The following is a 27010-nucleotide window of genomic DNA, read 5'->3' on the forward strand; positions in this document are numbered from 1 at the left end:
CGGAACCCTCCGTCCACCGGCTCTCACAGTGTTTTCTCTTCACTGCCCGGCTTCTTCCACGGGAGGTGCTGGTTTGGAGAGCGACCCACGCCACGTGGGCGAGGGACCTGCTCCTCTTTCCTGCCGAGTCGATTCCATCACAGGGACGGGCCACTTTGATTGTCCTTCCGTTACCCAGCGGACGCCGAGTTCTGCAGTTGCAAACAAGCCAGTCCGAACTTTGGTGCACAAGTCTCTGTGTAGACCTGCCTTTCTCATTTCTCCCGACAAAAGCCCAGGAGTAAATCCACGTGGTCGTTACGCCCAAAGCAGCTGCCAGATCTCTTACCAACGTGACTGTGTCATTTTGTGTCATCCAACCAGCCAGGTATGCACCCCACCCACACCAGCGATGAGGAATGGTGACTGATCTCGTCTTAGTTGACCTAGTAGGTGTGCCAGAATGTCTCACTCAGGTTCGACATGCACTGTCCCGGTCACTCACGATAAGCATAGTTCCATGTGTACACGTATCACACATGTGTACACGCATGTGATATAACATGTATGTATACACAGTCTTAGTAAAATCCTTTGCCCATTATTTATTTTGGTAAACTTCTTATTATTTCTGGGTTGTTGCCAGAGTCTGTTACGTATTCAGGACATGAGTCCTTTGTCAAATGTGTTACAAGTATGCAAGGATTTTTCTTCCAGTCAACAGATATTTATTTTCAGGTTTAGGAATGTTATGTCCCCTTGATGAATTGATCACTTCATTATTATGGAATGCTTGTCATGACCCCTGGTAATCATTCTTATTTTAATAATTATTTCTTAGTCATTTTAAATCTACTTTGTCTGATATTAATATGATCATACCAGGTTTCTTCTGAATATATTTTCCCCACATTTAGATATTTAAAGAGGGCTCCTGGGAGAATCTGATTGAGCCTTGTCTCTATAAAACGTGCCTCTGGAGTGAAACATTGGGGTCATTCACACATATTGTGATTTGTTCATAGACTCAGGTGTATACTTACGATCCTGCCCCTTGTTGTGTGATTGGCCCACAGGTCTCTTATCTCTGTCTTGCCCTTTTGCCTGCTTTCTCTCGGATTCATACTCTTGCCTCTACGCTGTACACTGACTGTGAGCAGTGGCTCTCCAGTTTGTAACAAGTATCTTTGTATAACCTCGATCTACCGGCAACTCCCACCACACCACTCTCAGGGCGAAAACTTGGAGGCGACACGCTTCCATTTCCCCTCCATGCTGTGTGCTCTTGTTTCTCTGAATTTGCGTAAACTATCAACTCCACAGCACACTGTCATTATTTTTGCTCTAAAACCAACCTTTTAAGTAAATTAAAATTTTCAAAAAACCAAAGTTTTCCCTAATTACACAAATATTTACCATCTCCAGTGTTCTTTGTTGTTTTGGGCAGATCCAAGTTCCGATGGAGTGCCACTGTGTTTGGCCTGGCACAGCTCCTTGGCTGTTTCTTGTCATTCAGCTCATCAGACAGCTGGTAATCTCAGCTTTTTTGTATGAAAAAGGATTTTTCTGAAACTATTTTTACTTCATATAGATACTTGATTGGCAGGGCTGTTTTCCCCAAACACTGTCAGCATTTTAAGATTTTCCATTGTCTTCTGGCTTGCATAGCTTCCATTGATGAGTCTGTAATAACTCTTGCTTTGGTGGCTATTCATAGTGCGTCTTTTTCCTCCAGCTTATTAGATTTTTTCCATAACTTATTTTAAGCAATTCAATTATGATGAACCTTTTCTAATCCTTCTTGAGATTTTTTACTTTATTCAGTATGTATATTTGTAGTTTTCATCAACTTTGATAATTTTTGACCATTACAACCTCAACAAATATCTTTCCTTCCCTTATTTCTTCTGGCCCTCCAATGCCATGTATATTAGACTATGTTAATTTTCTCATGCCACTGAGGTTCTATTAAGTTTTTCAAGCATTTTTCTCTCTGTGCTTCAGTTTGAATATTTCTGTTTCTATATCTTCAAGTTCACTAGTGTTTTCTCTTCTCTGCTCTTCTCTGTCATTTCATCCAGCAAGATGGGATTTTTTAATTTAGAAGTAACACTGGGTCCTTTATGTGTTTTATTTCCTTTCTCAATGTATTTGTATTTTCTTCAATTCTGTGATCATATTTATAATATTTACCATAGCTGTTTTAAGATCCTTGCCATTTCTAGATTTATGTGTATTGCTTGAATTCACGCTGAGATGAATTCCCTTCCTCTCTAATGCATGGTCTCTGGCGAGCTGGTCACAACGAATGGCCAGTGGCCAGGCTTGAGGGGTTTTTCCCCTCCAAATTCACCAGGGAAGGAGGAAACCCCAGAGTACAAGTTCTTTAGGACCTCCTAGTGCAAATTCCCATCTTTAGGCTAAAAGTTTTTCTCTAAAAATAAACACTTTCTTATGTTCCCTACTGATGACAATTATAAAGTTACCCACAAAATGTATCCAGACAAGGAACTTCACAGCAAACATTTTCAGGCATTCTAATGGCTTTAAAGATGGGACCCAAATGATATTCAGAAGGTACTTAACTTAATAACTTCTTGAATTCACTTCAGCATTTCATGGATCCATAAGAAACAGAGGCAAAAATTCCTGCAATGGCAGACTTCACAGCAGGAGAAAACAGACACCATCCAAGGAGACCTGAGCCTTCTACACTCTGCGGAACATCTCACTGAGGTTTACTCTGCGAGAGCATTGGCAAGCCAGCTGTGAGGGCGCTGGATCCAAGCAGCCAACGTCATCTTGTCCAATGGTGGCATTAAGACCACACTCAGTACAGGCATGTACAAGGCACATGCAGATGGTGCCACATTTGTGAAGCCCCTGGACCCCTTACTGCCAGCCAAGGCTATTTAACCAAATGGATATTAATGATATGACCGAATTCTACTAAGTGCCCACCTGTAGGTTTGGTCTGCATTGCAACAGTGCTGAATTTCTTACTCCCATCCAGTAACTGGAAGTATTTTTCCCTGGAGAAAGTAATTGAATAAAAGCAAAAAAAAAAAAAAACACTCTAAGAACTATTGTTATAAATATGTATAACTACACAACACTGGAGAAAGAAATTAAGAAAGACACAAACAAATGGAAACATGTACCATGCTCACGGATTGGAAGAATTAACATGATCAAAATGTCTGTACTACCCAAAGCAATTTACAGACTCAACACAACCCCTACTAAAGTACCAATGACAGATTTCACAGATAGAGAACAAACATTTCAGAAATATATATGGAACCATAAATGACCTTGAATAGCTGCAGCAATTCTGAGAAAGAAGAACAAAGCAGGAGGGATCACAATGCCTGATATCAAACTACATTACAAGGCCACTGTAATCAAAACAGCCTGGTACTGGCATAAAAACAGGCACATGGACCAATGGAACAGAACAGAGAGCCCAGAAATAAACCCAAGTCTCTATGGTTGATTAATATTTTGACAAAGGAAGCAGAAGCATAAAATGGAGTAAAAATAGCCTCTTCAACAAATGGTGTTGGGACACCTGGACAACTACACACAAAAAAAATGAAACTCAATCACCAACTTACACCATACACAAAAATCAATTCAAGGTGGCTAAAATACTTAAATATAAGTCATGATACCATAAAAGCCCTAGAGGAAAACATAGGCAAGGAAATCTCAGATATTCCACACAGCAATGTTTTCACTGATATGTCCCCTAGAGCAAGGGACATAAAGAATAAAGAGAGGATCTCATCGAAATAAAAAGCTTCTTCATGGCTAAAGAAAACAGCATTAAAATGAAAAGAGAACCAACCATATGGGAAAACATATTTGCCAGTGATACCTGAGACAAGGGTTTGATCTTCAAAATATATATGGAACTCACACACCACCACTCTAGGAAGACAAAAAAAAACAATTAAAAAACGGGCAAAAGACCTAAACAGACATTTCTCCAAGGAGGACACACAGAAGGCCCAGAGACATGTGAAAGGATGCTCAGCATCACTAGCCATCAGACAGATGCACATTAAAACCACAAAGAGATACCACTTCACACCAGTCAGAATGGCCATCACAACCAAATCAACAAACAAGTGTTGGAAAGGATGTGGAGCAAAGGGTACCCTCACGCACTGCTGGTGGGACTGCAGACTGGTGCTGCCACTCTGGAAAACAGGATGGAACTTCCTTAGAAAACTAAAAATGGAACTGGCTTTTGACCCAGCAATTCCACTGCTGGGATTATATCCTAAGAACCCTGAAACACCAATCCCAAAGAACCCATGCACCCCAATGTTCACAGCAGCACAATTACAATAGCCAAGTGCTGGAAGCAACCTAGATGCCCATCAGTCAATGAATGGATCAGAAAACTCTGGTACATTCACACAATGGAACTCTATGCAGCAGAGAGAAAGAAGGAGCTCCTACCCTTTGCGACAGCTTGGATGGGGCTGGAGAGCATGATGCTAAGGCAGTGAGGGACAAACACCACATGATCTCACCTTTAACAGGAACCTGAACAACAAAACAAGACAAACAAGCAAAATATAACCAGAGACCTTGAAATTAAGAACAAACTGACAGTAACCAGAGGGGAGGGGGAGGGGACAATGGGGGGAAAGGAGGAAGGGTTTTCAGGAACAACTGTAAGGGAGGGACTCCTGGACAAAACCAAGGTGGGGTGAGATCGGGGGAGGGAGGTGGGGATGGCTGGGTGTGGGGACGTGGTGGGAGGTAAATGCAGACAACCGTACTTAAACAATAAAACAATTGATAAAATAAAATTGATGATTAAAAGTTAAAGAGACACAAAAGTAAAACTATCACACACACACATGTATTTATTTCAATATCCTGAGTGAGACATAAGGACCACATCACAGTAATTGTACTGGAAATACGAGTGGCAGAGCGAGGAGTAGCGCCATCAGTGCACACCTCGGCCACCGTCCGAGCTACACGCACGGCACTTCCGAGTATTCGTAGAGCACCTTTCCAGCCACTTGAGAGTTGTCATCCGTGTCTTCTAGCTTTACATAGTCTTCGATAAACTCCCAAATGTCCCTTAAAATGCATAACAAATAAACACAATAAATTAGAAAAAGGACCCTGGGCATAAAAGAAAATTTCAACATAAACGTGTATTTTAGGACATATTTATTCGAAAACACAAACTGAGTCTTTGCGACCCCCCGTTTCCATCCCAGAGACCCTTCCGGGAGGAGCTGCGGCCCCGGACGCAGCGAAGACTCTCTCTGTAGCGGGGCCAACCCCCACAGCACTGCCCAGAGTGAGGAGAACGTGGTGGCCAAGGCGGACACACACCTTGAAGATGTTTAAAAAAATTTAGATCCGTTTATTCCCTCGGCCGAGGCTATGGAAGGAGCCTTCCAAGTTTGTATCTGTAACTCCATGTTGCCCTTCGAGGACACCCGGCATCATCCGGCCTCACGCCACCAGGACCCACCCGTGTGGCCCACGAGGCGGCACTTGCTCTGACACCTTTTCCCCGTGACTTTCTCTGCCACGGGAAAGCCGGGAGTGAAACGCCCTGCTCTCCGCTCTCCCTCGCAACAGAGCACGGCCTGTGCCCCGTGTGGCCTTGGCACATGGTGCCGGCCAACGAGCCGAGTGGGAGCGCCTAGGGAGGGCTTTTCCTCCCAAACAAAACAGAAAAGCCTCATGCTGAGTGAGGAGCTTTTCCCCGTTCTGCCTCCGGGGGACACAGGCCCAGCGCCTGCAGACAGGCATACGGACGCTCGGAGGAAAACTGGAATCAGGGGAAAGGGGAGGAAGATAGCAGAACTCGGTCCGATGACATCACTGGGGCTAGACCACTTACAGCTAGATGTCTCTTCACTGTCGGAAGGATGAGCCCTTCCCACACTCAAATCCTCGGTGGTTTCTGTCGCTCCCCGACTTACCAAGGTTGTAAGATTTGAACTGCCTACAAACGCTAAGCAGTTCAACTATGTCAGCTCTAAACTTATGTAACAGATCATATAAACCAGCCACTTTATTTTTAAATTAAAAGTTTCACAGCAATACATGTGTGGGCTTTTCAAAGACTGAATATCGATGCATGCCGTGTCCTTCGAGAAAAGGAAGCCACCCACAGCCACGATGCCTGGTCCCTGCCCGTGAGGATTGACCTTCGCCTCTTCAGTGTTTTCCAAAGAAATTCTTTCTTTCTCGCTAAAAAACACGGAGAGATTTAACTCTTGGACTAAGCACTCTTAAGCCTGGGAAGGGACGTAACATTTCAAGTTAAGACTCTTGAATGCAGACGCTTCAAAAGGACTGTCCCGTCTGGTCTAACTTGAAATGGGCAGCGTTGAGCAGAGCCTGACCTCTCGCCCGCTCGCTGCCGTGGCACCCCCACTCACCCCTGCTCCCTAACCCCCCACTCACCACTGCTCCTCCCCACTCACCACTGCTCCTCCCAACTGACGTTCTTCCCCACGCACTGCTTCACCTGGCACTCGACCACCTGCCAACGGACAAACAGCAGCCGGTCACGTGAATCCAAACAGCCTGCCCCTTCCAGAACCGGGCATCGCATTGTAATGTATGGTGTATATAATGTGCAGAGAGATGCATACGTACTAGAAACAGAATTATAATCTTTATAATCTATTAAACAGCAACTTGTCAGCGTGTATGTGACATCCAAAAGGTGTTGGAGGGGCCGGTCCACCACGCTCCCTGTACCCAAGTCCACTCACTAAAATTAACTGTTTTCTGTGGACGGGTCAGAGAACTGGTCAGTTCTGACCGGCACATTCAACTGTCTAGAAACATTTTTTAACACATTAGCTTACCCTTTCCAATTCTGAGCTAGTGTCTACATAGCCAGTTCTTCTGAGTGTTACAGAAAGTTACCATTTAGAAAGCTAATGCATAGATTTTTTTATTTGACTTATGGCATAGTATAAGAAGGCACTATAAGACATGTTTCTATGCAAAAACATTGATTTACAAAAACTTACGTTTATTTTCCTCATTAAAATATTGTTCGTTTTTTCCAATTTTATAGCATCAGTCTGAAGGGGGAAAAGGGTTTAAAGAGAAAGACACTTGGTTAAGAATAGTTAGTAAGTAGCACCCCCATTTATGGAACGCAGTGTATTATGTGAATGCCATTGTTCTGACTTAGAAGTACCCAGCTGCACCCCATTCAAGAGAGATGAAGGAGCCCTGGCTGGCGTAGCTCAGTGGATTGAGCGCGGGCTGCGAACCAAAGTGTCGCAGGTTCGATTCCCAGCCAGGGCACATGCCTGGGTTGCAGGCCATGACCCCCAGCAACCACACGTTGATGCTTCTCTCTCTCTCTCTCTCTCTCTCTCTTTCTCCCTCCCTTCCCTCTCTAAAAATAAATGAATAAAATCTTTAAAAAAAGAGAGAGAGAGAGAGATGAAGGGACAAAGTACACCCAGAGAGACGTAAAGTAAGACAGACGGGCGCTGCTCCTCTGGGTCACAAACTCCAGGGGGTGGGGGCTGGTATTGTAAAACACTAGAGAACTTTAGGGAAATTCTAGAACAGAAGACTCCCTCACTTTTCAGAACTAACAATAGAATCTGTTAAGGTGACCCGACACAATATGAACATACAAATGTCAACGAGTCACATATACGCCAACAAGGACTGATTATAAACCACCACGTGAGATTATTTTACATTTTCATTTATAATAGTAGCAGATGCCATAAAGTCATAGGCATACACATAGCATAAAATACTTAAAAGCAATGCCTAATGTAAATTAAATAAATATAAAAATAATCCTTGATGAAATGTGAATATTGTAAAGCTGTCATTTCTGCTCAAATGAATCTATAAATTCATTGGAAGCACAACTGAAACACTGAAAGTATTATTACTGGGACTCAAAAAGTTAGTGAACGCTATGAAAAATATGCAAAATAACCGCGAACAGAGGACGGCCAGCAGGGGTCGCCAAGACCCGCCCTCCCAGAGGCCCGACAGTGGGAGCCGGGCTGGCAGTCCCAGCGTGAGCCCGCGCGGTGCGCAGTCGAGAACCCGGGCTGAGCGGAGGAACTGCGCGTGCTCCCACGCGCTCCCTGCGCCCTCATCCGGGTCACACGGCACATTTGTGCCTCGTTGGCCCTACCTGGAAAAGAGGGTTAATAGCAGTTCACCTGTTTCTTACTATCTCTAGGGTTGCTGAGAATTAAATGACATAGTGTTTTTTTTTAACTGTTCATCGCCGCATCTGCTGCATTGTTTAACTGGTGACACACTTAGTTATTTTTCTTTGGGTTAGAAATAATGTACTTCATAGTCAACACCAGAAATCAACTACTTAATAGGATAGTAAATGCAGTTTCATTGTACGTGCCATTATTCGAATTAAGGAACCAAATATGAATAATAGATGAAGTAATATAAGTTCATAATATGGAATCATTATACGGAATCTTCTTTCTCATTTAGTCCAATCCACTTAAGGAGATGCTAATAGTCAAAGAAAAGTTTATATGATTTTGGCACCACATCATGCTTACATTAGATAAAGCTGTAACTCGTTATTATTTTCACTGCTTAAAAATTCAACCATAAGTCAGTGTCTGTTCTCAGAACATTAATTAGTTTTCAAAAACAAAGATACTGAAGAAACCCACAGAAATCTGAACATGTGATTTTAAGAGAGAGAAATCAAAACAAGCGTGGACCACGCCACCTTCCCGTGCACTTTACAGTTCTGCCCAAGAGGGAGGAAAAGGGGGGCTTGGAAATACATGCAAGGAAACAACCCCGATAAGAAGGGATAATTCCATCTCGGTGACAAACTCTGTGACCAGAGGTTAACCTGCCCGGATTCTGCATGAATTAAAGTGGCGTGAGGACATATAGAAAGTAGGGCACCCTGGCGTTTCAAAACACGGATTATAATTTACAATACATTGCTCGTCAAGAAAATTATGACAATAAGTGTAAAAAACAAACAAACTACTTTTAACACAGTAGACGCTCCTTTGGATGGCCGTAGCTCGTTCCCGTCTGCCGGCACGATTGTACCACCAACTCCAAGTCTCTTTCTGAGTCCGTGTGGCCTGGCAGGAGTGACAGTGGCTTCGGGGCCCCAAGTGAACGAAGCTTGAACCCACTGGGCCACCTCTAAGCTGTTTCATGTTGGGGGGTCACTGACCTGCTCTGAGCTTCAGCTTAAACTACTTAGCACGTATTAGACGCTAAGGTATCTCGGCCATTATTTTTACAACGATTTTCTATACAAAATATTAAAAATGTTTATAGAGACATCAACTGACCTGAAAGAGATTTGACCCTTACTGAACCGTACAAAACGTTTACCACCTTCATTTTCCTTTTGTTTTGTTTTTGTTTCGTTAGCTGGGTGTCTCAATTATTCAATCATTTGTGAAGCCTTGGCTACAAATGTTTTGAAGTGAAAATATATTTGGACCAAATTATATGTAATTTTCTACCCTATTATAAAATCAAACTGCTTCATGTGTTTGCCAAGATCAAGGGAAGAACAGCAGAAACACTGACATAAATAAACCACATACCTCTATGCTTTTAATCCTGTTCTCGGTGATGTGCAAGATCCCAGTGTGAACCAAAGTTGTTTTAATCTCCTTTTCGAGCGCTCGGATCTCCTCCAGCTTCTTCAGTACCTCACACCTCTTCTTCTCCACCTTGTCGGTCAGGGTCAGGTGCTCCTCCTTCCCCACATTTTCCTCACGGGGTTCTGCGGGGATTTTTTAAAAGCAAAGCGTTACTGTGTTTACTACCATAGCCCCTCGTCCTAACATCATGTATTACTAACGATATGATGTTGCACATAGCTATGTGTTTTCTGTAGCTATAAAATACAGTGTAACGCGATCTCCAAGCTCATCATAAGAAGTATCCGATTCAAGAACGGGGGTGTCCCCCCTTCAGTCCGTCCGTGCAGCCGCTGTGTTTGTTGGAAGCCTCCCTTCGGCAGCGACACCACGCAGGGAAGACACACGAGTGACTCGGCCAGAGAACCGTGACTACGCTAGACTCGGGAGACAATGGGGTTGACAAGTGAAAGGGGAGGGGACGGTGGAGCAGCAGACTCTGGCGCATCTGCTGGAAAAGAAGGCTGGCCATCGGGGCTGGGCGCTGAGGGGCGGGATGCGCCTACAGGGAAGCAGGGCCCGACCTGAGAAAGTGTCGTTAAGCGATGTTAAGAAATCAGTCAAAGGTGTCGGGGGCTCTGGGACGAAAGCCTTCACACCTCTGGGAGAAACCAGGAGACCGTGGTCACCGTGTGTCTGGGACCAAGCATGCCCAATGCAAGGCAAGACCGGAATCGGGAAGACGCCCCAGGAAGCCGCCTCGGCCACTCCAACAAGCCCAGATTGGGACAGTGCCCGCGGCGCACGGGGAAGCGGAGACACACAGGGCCGACTGAGGACGCAGGACACGCGCAGACCGGGCCGCTGACCAGACCCGGCTGCAGTGAAGAGGCAGGTGCCCGAGGCACCTCCAGGCCTCAGCTCGGCCGGAGCCGGGACAGACGTGGTGGGAGGGAGGCAGCGAGTTCAACGCCGCGGGGAGGGAAGCTCTGGGGCGGAACCGAACTCGCCCCTCGCTACAGGCCGAGCTGAAGTGGTGGGGGGCGGGGGAGGGGAAGGGCACCGGCCTCGGGCTTGCTGACCCAGCCTCCCTGTGCTCGGTGACGGTTTCATGGAAATAGCCGGGGATGTGCTGGGTGGGGGCGGGGGGAGTAGGAGGGGGAGAGAGGCGAATCCATCTGGGACATGCTGAGTTGAGACTCAGGGGCCATGCCCACTAGGCACTTGGATGTACTGATCTCAGGACTGAAAAACAAAAGATTCCAGCAAGAAAGAGGGTTTAAGTCACAGACAGGTGGACTGACTCAAAGACGCGCCCGGAGCCAGCGAACAGCAGCGCTCATGGGGCGCAGACAGGAGGGGGCCCGGGGGGCGGGGGGCCCTGCTGGGCACCGATGTGGGTTAGTGAAGAGCTCAGGCAGGTTCTGATTAGATCGGCAAGACTTAACGTTTTGAGAAAGAACAACTCTTTTCTGGTGGGAAAAAGGCAGTTAGAGAGACAAAACACTTCCTCATGGGTAGCGAGTAAGGCCAAAGTCGTCGCCATCGCTCCGCTTCGCCAGATCTGAAGGGAGGGAGAGCTCCGACGTGACGTTGTGGAACTCGGGGAACCGTGTTAGCAGACACACGACGGACGAACGGCCTCCCGGACCAACTGTGAGAAACGCCACCAAGGGACGCCCGTGGTCCCATCCCCGACCCTAGCGGAAGGCCTCGGCCGGACCCGACCGGCAGCAAAGACCCCAGGGTAGCACCAGGCCGGTCACATGGCCCCTGTGTTACCCCCCCCCCCCCCCCCCCGGTTCTTGCTGACGAGGAGGAGGACCGGGGACCACGTCCAGGGAGGGAGACGCCCAGGTGGGAAGCCTTCGGAAGAGCACTCGGGAGGGAGAGCACGGGCCGCCAAGTGCGCTCCGGAGCTCGGAGAGCGTGGGGCCCAACGCCAAGAAACCATGCTCGAGTTCTGGCAAGTGGCGGCTTCCTGTGTCCGTCTCCGCCTCATGCTCCGTCGGCAGTGAGCCGTCGGCGGTTGAAACACAAGATGATGATGGCATGTTCTCAGAGACGGCAAGCGGGCAGCAGCAGCCCCGGTCCAGGACCCCAGGACCTGTCTGTGAGAAGCACCCTGACCCAGAAAGAGAAACACGGGTGCAGGCAGAGAAGGGACCCCACCCGCTTCAGGCTCGGAGGTCAGAGGTCAAGCACAGACCCGACCCAGAGCAGAGAAGTGGCCTCGGGGACTCGGGCGACAGGAAACAGCAGAAGCTGGGGAAGAGCATGCAGTGGTTCCTTGTCAGTCACTGCGTTGTGTGTCACAGACTCGGGGGGGGCGGGGGGAGGGGAAGGCATTTGACAGAATCGTCGTGGAAACAGTCAAGATTCATGAGCAAGAAACGTAGTTGAACTTATTTTGATTATTTAATCATATTTTAAATCGTGCGTCTAATTTAAGGTCATTTTTAACACCCACTGAATGCATCCGTCTTTATAAAATGTAATTCGCTGGCCATGAACTGTGCCTTTTCCCGCACAAGGAACGAGGGCGGAACGAAGGAGGAACGGGCGGCGGCTCCCTGTGCCCAGCTGCGTCCTCTGCCTGCGGGCCCTCATGTCGCCCCTGGCCCTCCCCCCAACCCCGAGAGGGGCACGTGCTGCCGTCAGGCCGGCCCGCAGACGGGCAGCTGACGCTGCTCTGGATGAAAGGACGAGGCTCAGGTCCCGGGGAACCCCTAGCCATGGAGCCTGTCCTTGCCCCCTCCCCCCGCCCGAGTCGCCCTGCTCGAGGGGCCCCCGCAGTGGGCAGGGGTGTGCCAGACCGAGGGCCGACGACCGCGGACAGCCCTGGGAGCTTGCCAGGCAGAGTCTGCGAAGGCGGGCTGCTGTGAGGCAGGGGTAGAAACGAAAGTTTCCCTCTACACTGTGACTCTGAAAGCCCCTGGAGTCCCCACCCACGCCCTCAGGTGCGTGCCCACGTGGGCGCTCGGAGCCAGAGGCTCCACCCCGCCCTGGAGTCCGTTGGGTCTTTTCAGATGCTTCCTCTGGGATAAACAGTGCTGAGCCCTCCAGCGCGTCCTCGTGGGGCCTCATCCCCACGTTTAGGTCACGGGTGCATTTCCCAGGATCTGTTTCAAATGTCTCGATCAACACTTGACATAATTCTCTCTACACAAGGCCCTGACCTCATGCAACGTTCCCCTGGAAACCACACCGACCGTGGGCAGGGGCGTCCGCTGCAGCGGGCGGGCCGCAGGTGGCTCAGGATGGCTGTGCCTGCGGCCGACGCAAAATCGTGAATTTACTTAAAACACAATGAGACGTTTTGGTGATGCCATGCCACGATGCATCCGACGTGCAGCCCAGGACAACTCCTCTTCCTCCGGCGGGGCCCAGGGACACCACAGGGCGGGCCCCTGCTCCAGGGAACAGGAAGCCCGGCAAGCATCCCGCCTGCCGCCGGAGTCTCGAACCACCCACAGGTGCTCGACACCCCGGGACCTGGGGTGACGTCCCGGCCCCCACACAAGCTCTCAGACAAACTCCCTGCCGTGCCCCTAAGGCACTTCCCCCAAGGCCCGTCAGGTTAAACAAAACTCACCGTGCTGGACAGATCCCGAGCTCTCCGTGGTGGCGCGCAGCAGCCTGCGCTCCGCCTCCAGCTCGTCTCTGAGTCTGTGGATGGACGGAGAGCAGACACGGTGGAACATTAGAGCCTGGTTCCTTCCTCCCTCCCTTCTCCCCCCGGGCTACTTCACGTCTGTTTCAAGTTGAGAAAGAAAAACGAGCCCTCTCATTCTCTAACCAAAAGCTCATTAGAAAATGTCCATAAAGATGTACCTGAGACCTTAAACGTGTCGAGTTAAAACCTCCCAAGACGACGTCCTCACGGAGGATGCACAGACCACTCTTTAAAGGGACCGACTCATGTAAAACAAAGGATTCCCCACCTTGTTCGTCAATATTATTTTGTGGCTTGAATTCCGAAAAGGCGAGGGGGCAGAACCCTGGCATGCTCTGTTCTGAGGCAAAGGACAACCCAAGGACGACGGAAAGGTCTCCCTAGAGTCCGAGTAAGATCCCATTTTTTCCGGTGTTACGTCTTCATCCACAGACACAATTCACAAACGCCACCGTACTTAAACTCAAAATAAAATGCAAGAAGTGTTAAAAGAAGAAAATAAAAATCTTTGCGATCTCTTCCTTTTTGTGTCCTCTTCCTGGTTCAAAATAAATGTGATGACTATCTTACTTCTAACGGATTCCGAGTGAGAAAAATAAGGGGATCTAACATGTTGTGTCTACTGAGGGGAACCCTGTGACTTTGGAGAAAACATCACCACCACGAAAGACAGCGGCCTGCGTGTCTGCAGGGGTCCCGTGTCTCAGAAGGCTTTCGGACACACGGGCTCATTTTATCACAGGTTAAAAAAAAAACAACAACAGAAAAGTATTGTGATCCCCAATTTTAAGAAATGGAGGTTAAGTGGATTGATCGTAACGGTAACAGCCTTCTCAATACACACATTCAGAGTGTTTCGTTTCTATAGATTTTCCAGGTGGTACAGCTTTAAACATGACTTGTATTTCCCTTCCGTTACTTTTTCTTCTCCGGGGACCTGAATCACACGGTGGGTTTTCTTCGCGGGTCTTCCACTCCAGCCACTTTCTCCCCCCCCCCCCCCCCCCCGTGTGTTTATCCCCTTTTCACCGTCTTCCTGCGGGGCTTTCACCACCTTGTTCTCCTGCTCTTCCCTGCCGCCCTTCACTGCGTCCCCACCCACACGTCCGCCTCAGCGGCCAGCCACCGTGGAGCTCCTGGCCTCTGACTCGGACCGTTCACTGCTCCTTCCTCAGTTGTCACATCCTGTTTCGTGTCTCCTTTTTTTTTTTTTTTTTTTTTTTTGCTGTCGTTCTCTGTGCTCAGGTTCAAGTTTCTGACTGCAGGTGGTTTTCACAACCTGAAAGGCTCTTCTGAGGCTCCCGGGTTCGGTCCGGATCCTGGGGCGGCAGCTTGGCCAGCCGTAGCCTGTCCTCCCACACGGGGGTTTCCATCCGCTGCATTGGTCCGATTCTCGTTTCCTGCTTTCTCTTTGGGTTTCACAAACAAGACATGCTATGCCTCTGCATTTTGTGGGCAGGGCCAGTGCTTTGGGGGTAGTTGGTGTGTGGTCTCCCTAATTCGAGAGCAGCAAATGTTTAATGCACTGTGGTTTGGGTTTCTTTCCTTTGTTTTGTTTTGATCTTTATGTGAATGACATTTTTGGAGCAGGGGAGGGAAAGAAGGCTGGTGACGGGAAGGGTTGAGTGCCCTGCAAGTGTCTCCTGCTGCGGGGTTCCAGATCCCCCCGACGGCCGCTCTTTCTATGCCACGCACCTCCGAAGGACGGTGACCACCCTCCATCCCTCTTCTCCGCTGCCTCGCCGCCGCTCTGCCGCTGTTTCTGGCTTCCACGCTCGCCTTCAGTCCTTCCCCCTGTCAGTGCTCCAGGAGACCGACCAGGGGCCCCTCCCTGCTACGCCTCACCCAGGAGCACCCCCTCGCTCCCGGGCAGTGGGTGTAGAACATTCCGGGGTGTCTGCGGGCTCCCTTCTTTCTCCCCAGCGGTCCCCGCTCGGCCGGTCTGCAGCGAGGGACAAGCCTCCTGACACGCCACGATTATTTCCTGTTTCCAGGTCTTCTGAATTCTCACAGCATCCTCTCTTCTCATGGTCACACCGAAGTTAGAGGGTTCTTTGAGGGTTTTCTGTTTGTTTGTTTGGTTTTGTTTCTCATTTTGTTTTCCTGAGAATAGTTTGGGTATGTCGGATCTGCTTTAATTTTTTTCAATCCTTCGTCACTGCTTCCGGAAAGACTAGTGCGCAGACAGGTAGACGGGGTTCCTTAGGTTGACGAGCAGGGGCGTTCACGAGGTGTCTTGACTTTTCAGCTCGCTCGACTATCAAGGGAAGCCCCCCAGGACCACCAGAAAAGGTGTGAGAAATACAGAACTACCGCACCCCCCCTTGGAAACACACCAGGCCTTGGAGCCCCTGGTCTCACGTGACGGCTCGTGGGAGAGGCCACACGACCAGCGTGGTGAGGGCAATGGTGCAGAAAAGTGTGTGTGTGTGTGTGTGTGTGTGCTGCCACTGGTGTTCAAATGTTGTGAGACAGGGCACGCCCACCGCAGACCAAGCCAGACCGCGGACCCTCACTTGTCGTTGTGCTCCAGGGCCGCCTTGGTGGCCGTCACGAGCGCCCGCAGCTGCTCCCGGGCCCGCTGGATGTCCTCCGTCTTCACCGGCCTCCGCTCCAGCCCTTTGGCCTCCGCCAGCAGCGCCTGGGAGGGCAAGGCCCACGGGCGACACAAACGCACAGGAGGGGTGAGCCCTTGCCTTTTTCTGGGGGTTACCGAGCATTCGAGCTGTCCGAGTCAAAACGGGAAGTGGAGCGAGGTGAACGGGGCGGGGGGAGGCCTGGGGGCTGAGGGGGCACACCTAGTCACGTGAAGGTCTGGATGACGCATTGCTCAACAGTTTAGGGTTTTACTCTGCTGAGAAGTGTGTCAGAGGGCGGGGGTGTCACCGCCGGTCCGTGTGTGGGAGGGACACGCCCATCAAGGGCCTGGAGCCCGTGGCCGGGGTACCGTGCGGCGTCTTCCAGGTCACCGAGCAGCAGTTCGGTGCCGGCACCACGCGGGGCCGCAGAGCAGTGCCGTGCTCCGGTGAGGGATGCCGACGCCCCCCCCTCGGCGAGGGGCTGCCACCCCGCCAGGGCGCACAGCAGGCGCCCTGCGGCCTGGGGGTCCCGTCGCTGTGGCGGCTGGCTGACGCACGGGCACGCGGTCCGCCGTGACTCGGCCCCAGAGGTAAGCAACCGGCAGGCCCGCCCAGCTGGGGCCCACGGCCGGTCCTGCCCCACGGGAGCTGCTGCCTCTGCCCCGGGACACCCCAGAGCAGAGCGGACGGCCCACTCAGGCGTGGGCCCGAGACGAGGAAGGGCGCCAGAAGGAACTCCGCGTGACCCTGCGAGTGTTTCGCCCCTCGCCCGAGGGTGCGTCCCTTGAGTCTAGACGGGACGGGAAGGGTTGGGGCGGGGGGCATCAATGGGTGGCCGCCCGTACGGGCCCTGACCAGGCACCGAACGGGAAACCTCCGGTGGGTGGGACAGGGCTCCCACCCACAGAGCCGCCTGGCCAGGACAGGTCCATACATGCACATACACGCACATGTACATGTTTGTCTCTGGGTTCCAAATCATGTAAAACAGGGGAAGCTCAACGTAGGTCAAACCAGACCACTAACCCTCCCCTCTCACTGCGCTCCACGGCTGCCTTGGTGGCCATCGCAAGGAATGTATATATATGTATATATTTGTACTTTATATATATGTATATATGTATATATGTATCTTTGTATATAAAGAAATACATGGATATACATATGCATATAAAGAAATACACATAACACCATATATTGTTATATTTACATGTGTGTAAATATTAAATATAGAAATATATAGAAATATAGAAATATAGAAATGTATTTATAGAAATATAAATATTTCTATAAATATATAAATATAAATATTTCTATATAATATATAAATATATTTAAATATTTAAATAATATACGATTATTATATTATATTATAATAATACTTTAAACTTTATATTTAATATATAATATAATATTACATGATATTATATTATATATAAATAATATATTTATATATTTATATTATATTATAAATATACATGAATACAAATATACTTTATATTTCTATAAATATAAACTGTAAGTATACTTATAAATATAAATAACTATAAGTATACTTATATTTCTATATTTTTATATACACACATAAAGAAATACAAATATACACATATTTATATATGTATATAAAGAAATACATAGATATACATATGTATATAAAGAAATACACATAACACCATATATTATTATATTTATATGTGTGTATATTTATATTATAGAAATATAAATATTCCTATAATATAAAGTATACTTATATTTATAAATATATTTATATTTCTATTTTTCTATATACACATATATAAAGAAATACATATATACACATATCTATATATGTATATAAAGGAGTACATGGATGTACATATGTATACAAAGAAATACATGGATGTACATATGTATATAAAGAAATACACGGGTATGCACACGTGTATAAAGAAACACACACAACGCCGGCGCACAGAAGCTACGCCGACGGCGCTCGCCAAGCAGAGAGCGGTGCGTGGAGACGGGGCGGGAGGGTCAGCCGGCAGGAAGGGCCGCTGAGCAGCAGCGGCCGGAGACTCGGGCAGAACAGGAGCCGCGCGCGTGCCCTGCCCCACCCCCGACTCCCGTGGTGAGCGCGGTGAGCAGGCGGTGAGAAGCGAATCCTGGACCGGCGGGTCCTTCAGCCGGGCCAAGGCGCAGCCCTTCCCCGCCCCCCGCCCCGGCCGCCCCAGATTCCGCGGGCACAGAGCCGTGCCCTCGGAGCCGTGAGTCGGGCAGCACCGGGCTCGCTCAGGCACCCGCGGGAGAGCCCTCACCTGCTGCCGTTCCGCCGGCCGGGTGCGCAGGAGGATGGCCATGTAGAGCTCGTACTCGTCCTGCGGGGGGGGAAGGGGAGAGGCCCGGCGAGGCCGGGGGTTCGCACGTGTGGGCGGTGCGCACGTCAGCGTCAACTGACGCTGTTGAGAGGCCAAGCCATTCCCACGCTAAACAGGGTGCACGGTCTGGAACGTACACACGCGGTCTGAGCGTCTCTGAAGCATGTTTGCACAGGAACCACCGGGCCCCACGGAGCGCTGCCTTCGCATGCCTTGACCCACGTGCACAGGGGACCGCCTGCCGCACGGAAGCTCCGTGGGTGTGGGTGTGGGTCCTGCCTGCCAGGGACGAGCCTCCCCTCCCGGGCCCGGGGACCTGCTCGTCACATGCTGTCACCGCAGGGCTGCTCCGAGGTGCGTCACGTCATTAGGAACCTGGAGGAGAGCGCGCTGCGTGCACAGCCTGAGTTCCGCTCGGCCTCCGCCTGGAGGTAGGTCTCCCTCACCATGACACCGCAGCACGTGTAAGCGTTCATGCGGTTCATGGAAATGCCACATGCGTGACTGTAAGTGTGTATGTCACCTATGCGCAACTGTGTAAACTTGTAAACAACTGGGAAGCTTTTGTGAAAAATTCGGTTCTGGGTGGGGCTGAGCTCACAGGGTGCCTGCTGCACGTGGCCCGTGGGAGCCCTGGGCAGCTGCAGGCACACCCCTCTGCACCTCTGATGGTCTCCCAAGTCTGTGGGAAGGACACAGGGACACGGGGAGGGATTTCGGTGGGGCCTGAGGTCGTGTGTGCAGGACATTCAGGCCCGGCTCTCCCCTGCCAGGTAGGAAAGGTGTGCTTCTTACCTTAACCTCTTTCAAGAGATCCCCAAAGATCAAAGAACTCTTGCAGATGTCTCCGAAGACCCTGCTGAGGACCTGGAGTTTGTTGTGGGGGTCGCAGAGGCACACTTTCTGCAGCTCCTGGAGGAGAACCAGGGCCGGCCCCCTCAGGACGCCCGTCTCCCTTCCCAGGCAGTTCTCGGGCTGTGGACCGGGACCCCCACAGGCCACCATTGGGGCCACAGCCCCCGCCGCCCCAGGCCCAGGCCCCCGCGGTGCAGGGAGGTGCCCCAGGGTGTCTGATGCCCTGCACCCGGTGCTGAGAACCCGCGGCGGCCCACATGCCCGGGAGTCCTTCACACCTTTTGTTTCCGTGGTTCGCTCCCCTGCACCCTGCGGCCAGGGGTTCCCTCCCTGCGTCCACACGTCCCCACGCCTCTCCCTGTCCATCAGTCCTCCGGTCCGCTCACACCTGACCTCTGTCCTCCTGCCCACCCTCCCCTCCCGATGTCAGGCCGGCCCCCACTCCCTGCACACAGCCCCGGGCAGCTCTCCGAGCTCCTCATGTGGCCCTTTCCACCTTCTGCAGACATGGCGTTGGCCGCTCACAGACGTCCCCCGTGTGCCGTGACTCGCCCTCCCCCTCCCCCTCACCTCGCTCCACCTGAGGCAGGAGGCCCTTCCCTCGGTGCTCCCCAGCCTATGGACATCTGCTTACTATCGTGCCCGCCGCTCCCAATGCTCAAATCATGGCACCACCTCCCACGCACCAGCTGCCACGCTCGGCCCTCCCTTGCATCACCCCAGCTGTGACCCCTGCATCCCATGGGATGTTCCCAGTGACAGGCAGCTCTGTCGCCTTCTACTTGGGTGTGAACGGAGGTGTCCGAGGGCCAGACTCTGCCCACGGCATCCAGCCCCCAGGGACAGGGGCAGGTGCGCCGCCCCCCGGGGCCACACGACCGCCCTCCTCACCTGCTCCAGCTTCTTCTCGTGGCCCACCGCCGCCCTGCGCCCGGTGAAGTCGGTCCCCAGGCAATCTTGCGTGGCCAGCACCTCCCTCTGGAAACGCAGGAACCTCCTGTACTTGTCCGCCTTGGTCAGGCCGGCCAGGTAGGAGCTGACGTACCGGTACTCGTCCTCGCCCTGGCGCGACATCGCGCACTCGCGGCTGGACCACCGCGCCGCCCGGGGCTTCAGGACCTTCAGGTCCGGCCAGCGCAGCTCCTCCCTCCGCCGCGGCGCGGCGCCTGCCTCCCCCGCTGCCGGCTCCGCCAGGACGTCCTCTTCGGAAGCGCGCGCCCCGCCCGCCGCGGGGTGCAGGTACCGGAAGAGGGGGGTGCTGGGGCCGTCGTTCGGGCCCAGGGCGGTGTTGACGGTGAAATAGGCCCAAGCGTCCTTCATCCTGGCCACCTTGTCGTCGTCAGACGGCCGCTGCACGCTGCGGACCCACCGGCCCGCCGGCCCGTGGGCATTGCGCCAGTGGCGGAGGATGGTCTCGGGGGGCCTGTACAGCTTGTCGTGGTTCAGGTGCCCGGAGGTGTACAGCAGGATGTCCTCGCGGTGGCTCTTCTCCAGTCTGTTCAGCAGCCTGGTGAGGTTGCACAGCGTGCTCACGCCCCGGGTCTCGCAGTGCTTCCACCGCAGGTAAACTGCACGGGAGACGGGGTGGGGGGGCGGTGAACCCCACGCTAGGGCCCGCAGCGAGGCGACGGGAGGGCTGCGTGCCGCAGCGGAGCCGGTGGCGCGTTCCCAAGGGCAGAGCCGACGGCGCAGAGAGGGGAACGCGGATACGCATGCGCCGGCCGCCGGCTCGGCTCCTGCCCCGGGGCCGACACCGGAGCTCGGGGCACATGGTTTTCTCCTCGAGAGAAGGGAAGGGGCGCCCAGACAAGCGAAGAAGGGCGACAGCGGCTCCTACAGTCTAACGACCCCCACACGCAGCAGCCGCCAACCCCAATTCAGCTCCCAGTTCTGCGGGTCGGCAGCGCAGCCCGGAGGGGCTGGGGCCTCTGCACGGGGCAGCAGCTCGGGTGGGAAGACGTGGCCCGGCCCGGCTGAGTCCTTGGGAGCTGGGGGAGACCGCCTCCAGGCCCATCCCTGTGGTCGTGGTCGCATGCTCCAGTTCCTTGCCCCTGTAGGGCCGAGGGCTCCCAGCCCCCGGTTTGCTGTTGTGGGTGACTCCGCCCCCAGGAGCCACCCCCCTCCCCCGACACTTGGTCCCTCCACCTCGGAGTCAGCAGGGCCCCCACGGCCTTCCCACTCCCTGTCTTCTGCCCCGCCTCCTGCGGCGACAGGCCAGCCGCACCCCCGCCAGGACACAGCCCAGGGTCAGAGCGCTGGCCCCTCGTGTTCCCAAGCCTGAGGACGCTGCCAGGCATGCCCACTAGGGGGCAGGGGACATCCCGGAGCTGGGCCGCCTCAGGGACTTCACCCACCACCAGCCGGGTCTCCCTGGCCTCGTCCCCCCTGGGAACCAGTCTCCTCCCCCTCCCGCGGGGCCAGGGACGGGAGCAGCTGCTCCCAGCGGTGTGACCAGTGAGAACCTCCGCCGCGGGCCCGCACGGCACCTCGAAGAGACCACTCCGGAAATGTTCAAAGAGCCACAGAACACTCCTTGGAGGCCGATGGTGATCATAACTCATCAAAGGCACCAGCGCACAAGGAGCACGCTGGGACCTCACCGCACTGGTCGGGCTTCCCCAGGAGACAGACAGACGGACGGACAGACAGAGATGCAGGAGATTATTACAGGGCGGCTGGCTCGCACAATTCTGCAGTCCTGCGAGCCCCCAGCCTGGAGTCGGGCCGGCAGTCTGGGGACCCCGTTTTTGCCGGAGGGCCGTGGCCGTAGAACCCCCTCTCCCTCTGGGAGGCTGGCCTCTGCTCCGTTGAGGCCCGCAGCCGAGCCGAGGGGCCCGCCCGCCTGTGTGACGGTGGGCAGGCAGGCTCCCTCAGAGCCTCCCGATTTACATGCTCGTCCTATCCGGCCAGCAGCCTCCACAGAGAGACCCAAAAGGACATTTGAGCAGATATCGGGGTACCTAAGTACACCACCACACACGGAGTCCCGACCCTTTCAGGGGACGGGAGGCCGAGGCAGCTTAATTGTCGTGTTACCCTGTGTTCACTTCTTTCTTCCAAAAAGGGCCGGAAGCAGCCAGCACCTGGCTAGCAAGGTCGTTTTCCTCCTTAGAGAGCTTTTCCTGGACTTCCAGAGACCTGGAGGATCCAGAGTCCAGGTTTCTCTCCCTGGGTCCTGTGCTAGGCACCACGAATCCATTCTGGGGACGGGCATCTCACCTTCCTCCCTGAGAACACGGGGGTTGCATGCCCTTCCGCTCACAGCGACAGGACCCCGCGCCTGCGGGGGCTCTGAGGTGGGGGCCATGGGCAGGGGCCAGGCGGAGGCCGGGGCTGCCAGTCAGCCCGGGACGGGGCCTCAGTCCCACGACCGCAGGGCACGGCCGTGCAGCTGGCGTGCGCAGGCACCTCCATCCCACTGGCCCTGAGTGCACCGGGTCACGGGGTTTGGTTTATCCAGTCGCTAATTCTCCCTCCTAGTGTTTAATTTACAGAGCGTGCGCTTATGAAGAAATGCCAGAGTAAGACGGGACACTTTCCGATGCCAGCCACCAGGTGCGTTTGCACAGGAAGGGCCTGGTGGGAGTCTGGGCCGGCACCGTTGATACAAAGGCGCGAGGTGGACGGCTCAGAGGCGGACACTGCATGACCTCCTCGTCCCTCCACCCGGCGGGACCACAGAGACACCACACGGTGCGCACGGAGGAAGTTGTGCAGAACTAACCGCCTGGAGGACCGGCCAGGAGCCCCAGGCAGACCTGGCCATGCCGACGGGAAGCCAACACAGCCGGAGGCAGAAAAGGGGGAAGCAAAATGCCCAGGTTCACGACCGGAACTGCTTCTCACGCCGGTACCAGGACGGCTAGCCCAGGGACCAGGCTGGCACGGCCGTCTAGCTCTTTATGGAGAAGAGGGTCTTCTTAACCCAGGAGAACCAGCCAAGGAACTCACGGGAGGCAGCACTGTTGCTCCCCGCCCACCTTCCAGATGGGGAAACCGAGTCAGAGGCTGTTCAAGTGGGGGGGGGGGGGCGGGGGGGCAGGCTTCATGACAGGCCATGTGCACAGGGAACGGTTCTGCGTGCTCTTGGAAGCCATCAAATAGAAGTTTTTTGTGTTTGTTTGGTTTTTAATTTTTTAAGATTTTATTTATTTATTTTTAGAGAGGGAAGGGAGGAAGAAAGAGAGAGAGAGAGAAACATCAATGTGCAGTTGCTGGGGGCCGTGACCTGCAACCCAGGCATGTGCCCTGACTGGGAATCGAACCTGCAACACTTTGGTTCGCAGCCCGAGCTCAATCCACTGAGCTACGCCAGCCAGAGCCAAATAGAAGTTTTATAAAAATATTTGATAACTTTTGCTCAGTCCAGCCAGGTTTCTCTCAGCCCAGAGTCCGCCTGGGCCACTGGCCCCATTTCCATGCGCACACAGCGGCCTCAGCAGTGACAACCTGGGGTGAGGCTCCCTGCCTCCCCACATTGGTAAGTTTACAACAGCCCCAGGCCAGAGAGAGACCCCAGATAAAGAGAAAGTGGAGCGCCTGGTGCCCACTTGGACTTGGCAAGGAGTGGGGAGGGGCCGTGCGTGGCAGAAAGTGCCCCGCAGTGCGGTTTGTTAAAAGGAATACAGGAAGAGAGGCCAGAAATCTCCTCCTTCACCTCCCTCCTGCCAAGGACAGGGACGCACCCACCTTCGCAGGCATCTGATCTGTCTCTGTTGCATGTTGTAACTAGCTTTCCTGCATGGGCAACTCAACCTCACATCCAGTCCTGACCCCTGGGGAGGCAGGCGCTGAGCTGCGGCCACCAGAGGGATCTCCATCTCCCACGTGCGGTTCAGAGCCGCAGGTTCCCAGGCAGTCCCACCTCAGACAGACACACAACAGCGAGCACGAAACACTCAGTGCCACTCACAGTCCGGCTCCGAATCCTCAGCCATCGTCTCCCCGCAGCTGAGCTCCTGGCCGCCTGGCTGGGAGTCACCGAGGAGACTGACAAACATTCTGAGCCCCTCCCACTGTGTCCCCTGCTGCCTGGCAACCAGAACACGCAGCCCCACTGCCCCCGGGGAATCTCTCCCCTGTACCCTCCCTCCCCCAGCCTCTCGCCTTCTCCAGCTTGCTGGGTTTACCCTGTAAAACAAAACACTCTTTATAATCTGAAAAATCATCCGAACACCCTTGCACTCTAATTCCTCCCAGGCCTCGGGAGCTAAAAAGCTAAGTGGTCCCCGGTTGGGCATTTTGTAGAGAGAGGGTCACATTGGCACAGTGCACAACCCACCCCACTGCGCTGGGAGCTCTCGCACACAGTAGGGGCTGCGCCCAGACCTCTAGCACATAGTGGGGGCAGTCACTAAACCATCAGGTAGTCATTTCAGTGCGATGACCCACACACAGGTCTCCTGGCAGGACACTGGGGGAGGCTGAGGTGCAGGAACTCACCCAAGACCCGTCGCAGGGAGGAGGAGGTTTGCCCACAGGGGCCAGGCCCTTGTCCAAGTCCAAGTCCACCCCAAGTCCAAGGAGGAATTGCTCCAAGGCTCTGTCTTCCTACCTGAGAGCGCTCCAGGGTGGAGGCGCAGTGACCGGCTGCTCCTGGGAGGCTGACTTGATCCTTTTTTGCATAAACTACTTTATTGTTCAGTTCCCAGAGACCGACTTTAAATGGCTCTCCCTGCTTCGGGCTCTGCCCTGAGAGGTGACCACCGTGGGGCCAGAGCTGTGACCAACCGTCAGGACAGCAGGCGCCTGGGAAGGCGCTTGGTCAGTTTCTTCCCTCTCGGTCGGTGCTGCTCGGACACGGCCCCCGTGAGTGCTCAGAAGCCACGGGGTCACCACGAGCCCGCACGCCGGAATCAGGTGCATCTGAACCTCACCTGCTGACAGGTGAGGAATGTGTTTTCAAATCTCCTATCTCCCAGGCTCGTGGTGTCGGCCCAGCCACGACGGGAATGTGGACGCGGAAATGCCCACATCATGTCCATCCGGGAGCTAAGCCTCGACGCTGGGGAGAGGACGCTCGTCTCTGACCTGCCATTGGTTATACACTAGGGTTAGCGTCCCTGCCGCCCCCGGGCTGCGCTCCGGCTGCCGGAGGTGAAACAGCGAGTCTCTCTGCTCGGAGCTGCTGGGTGGTTGAGCACCGCGGCTGCTTGCCCCACAGACTGTGGGGCATCTCACAGCCCCCTCCCCGCACACGCGGGCGCCTTTCATGGCCCGGCACGGGGACGGGCTCCCCCCGGACCTTGGCACAGTCAGTCCTGGGAAGTGTGGCCCCCGGGGCCAGCAGGCCACCTCCAGCGTCCAGCCTGCGCGGCCCTCACTCCGCTCATTATCACACGCAAGGAGGGTCTGGCTCATCTCGCATGGAATTGCAGTGTCTTCCTTTAGATCAGAAAGAAACTTGCGTTTCTGCTGAGTCAGCCCTCCCGGCGGGGCACACGTACAGTTGCACTGACCCACCCTTCACACGCTCCAGGTCGGCAGGCTGGTGGGCAAGTTGATATCAAGCCTCAAAAACTCGCCTGCGATGCTCCCCCATGTAAACACTTCAGAGTGTCCGAGGCAGAAGCAATAGGCTCCGTATGTTCTGGTGCACTGAGTGTGCCTGCGGACAGCAGGCAGGACCTTCCCCGAGGCCAGACCCCGGTGTGGGCGTCACCAGCAACCGCTCACCGTGCACCCTGGCTGTGCAGGGGTTCGGGCTAGCACGGTGCTATTCCGTTTCCCGGCTCTAGATGGCGCTGGAAGGCACATGACCATACTTGATGAAGCCGCTGAAAACCTGCAGCTAAAAGCACCATTCCAACTAACTCATTTTTCTGCACGTCCGACCAACCGCCCTGTGTTCAACCGGGAAAAAAGGGGGCATGTCTGCTCTGGGCATCTGCTAAGAACGCAGCAATGCCCAGTTTACCCCTGCTGGAAAGCAGCCCCGGGGAGGGGAGGTGACCTGGGAGTGAGCCCCCTGCCCTGGGGAGGGCAGGGGGACTGCCTCTGGGGCCACAGGTCGCAGGGGCCAGGGCGGGCGGGGTGAGCAGCAGTTCCTTGTCGTCGACAAGGGAGGAGCCTCGTGTGCGGCCACAGCAGCTAACGGGCTGGAAATCGGTCAGAAATAAACATGTTCAACCTGGCTGGCGTACCTCAGTGGATTGAGCGCAGGCTGAGAACCAAAGTGTCACAGGTTCGATTCCCAGTCAGGGCACACGCCTGGGTTGCAGGCCACGGCCCCCAGCAACCTCACGTTGATGTTTCTCTCTCTCTTTCTCCCTCCCTTCCCTCTCTAAAAATAAATAAATCTTTAAAAAGAAGAAGTATCAACTTTAAAAAATCAGTAAATAAATAAAATAAACATGTTCAGTCACTGCTCTTTCACTGTTGGAACTTGTGCAAAATGGACGAAGTTGAAAGGCCTCTTTACGCCTGGGTGCTCTCTGAGCCCTGGGGGCATGTGAGGGACACCAGGTGGCAGGGTCTGGGACAGTAGCCCGGGGGGCTCGGGTACCGGGAGGGGTGCGCTGCAGGGACACGCAGGGAAGGTCGGGGGCACGCCAGGGCGGTCCTGCTGCAGCAAGGACCTACTGAAGATTCCACGCGGGGGAGAGGTCAGGAACTTCCACTTCAGAAAGAGAACTCTTGTGACATGGTGGGGGGGTGGCACGCAGCCGGGGAGGCATGTGGAGCAGCACAGGGGTGGGGGAGGGGGGGTTCCGGGCTGCTGGCCAGCAGGGGGCGCAGGTGAGTGGTGCCAGCTCTGACCCCGCAGCTCTGACCCTGGAGCCCACACTGTGGACGGAGAGTCCTCCACCCTCCTTCCCCAGGCAGAGGCGCCAGCAGCTCCCCATCCGTGTCCTCTTGCCCTTTGGGGGGCCCCCCTGGCCGTCTTCCCCTCCCTGTCCCGTCGTCCTCTCCCTGTGTCTTTTGCGGCGGTGA

General features: G+C 53.5%; 1 protein-coding gene across 1 annotated transcript; it reads right to left on the minus strand.

The window, feature by feature from the left end:
- Positions 1-4976: 4976 nt before the first annotated feature.
- Positions 4977-24082, minus strand: C4H6orf118 (chromosome 4 C6orf118 homolog). Its single transcript, XM_028503990.2, has 10 exons — positions 23991-24082; positions 19970-20646; positions 19019-19135; positions 18164-18223; positions 15807-15931; positions 13210-13283; positions 9576-9757; positions 7011-7064; positions 6453-6511; positions 4977-5085 (listed from the first exon to the last, which is right to left on the minus strand). Exons 1-10 carry the CDS (start codon positions 24076-24078, stop codon positions 4977-4979), a joined length of 1545 nt encoding a protein of 514 aa, XP_028359791.2. The 5' UTR covers positions 24079-24082.
- Positions 24083-27010: the final 2928 nt, after the last annotated feature.

This window comes from Phyllostomus discolor, chromosome 4 (genome assembly GCF_004126475.2).
Source record: "Phyllostomus discolor isolate MPI-MPIP mPhyDis1 chromosome 4, mPhyDis1.pri.v3, whole genome shotgun sequence".
Lineage (NCBI taxonomy): Eukaryota > Metazoa > Chordata > Mammalia > Chiroptera > Phyllostomidae > Phyllostomus > Phyllostomus discolor.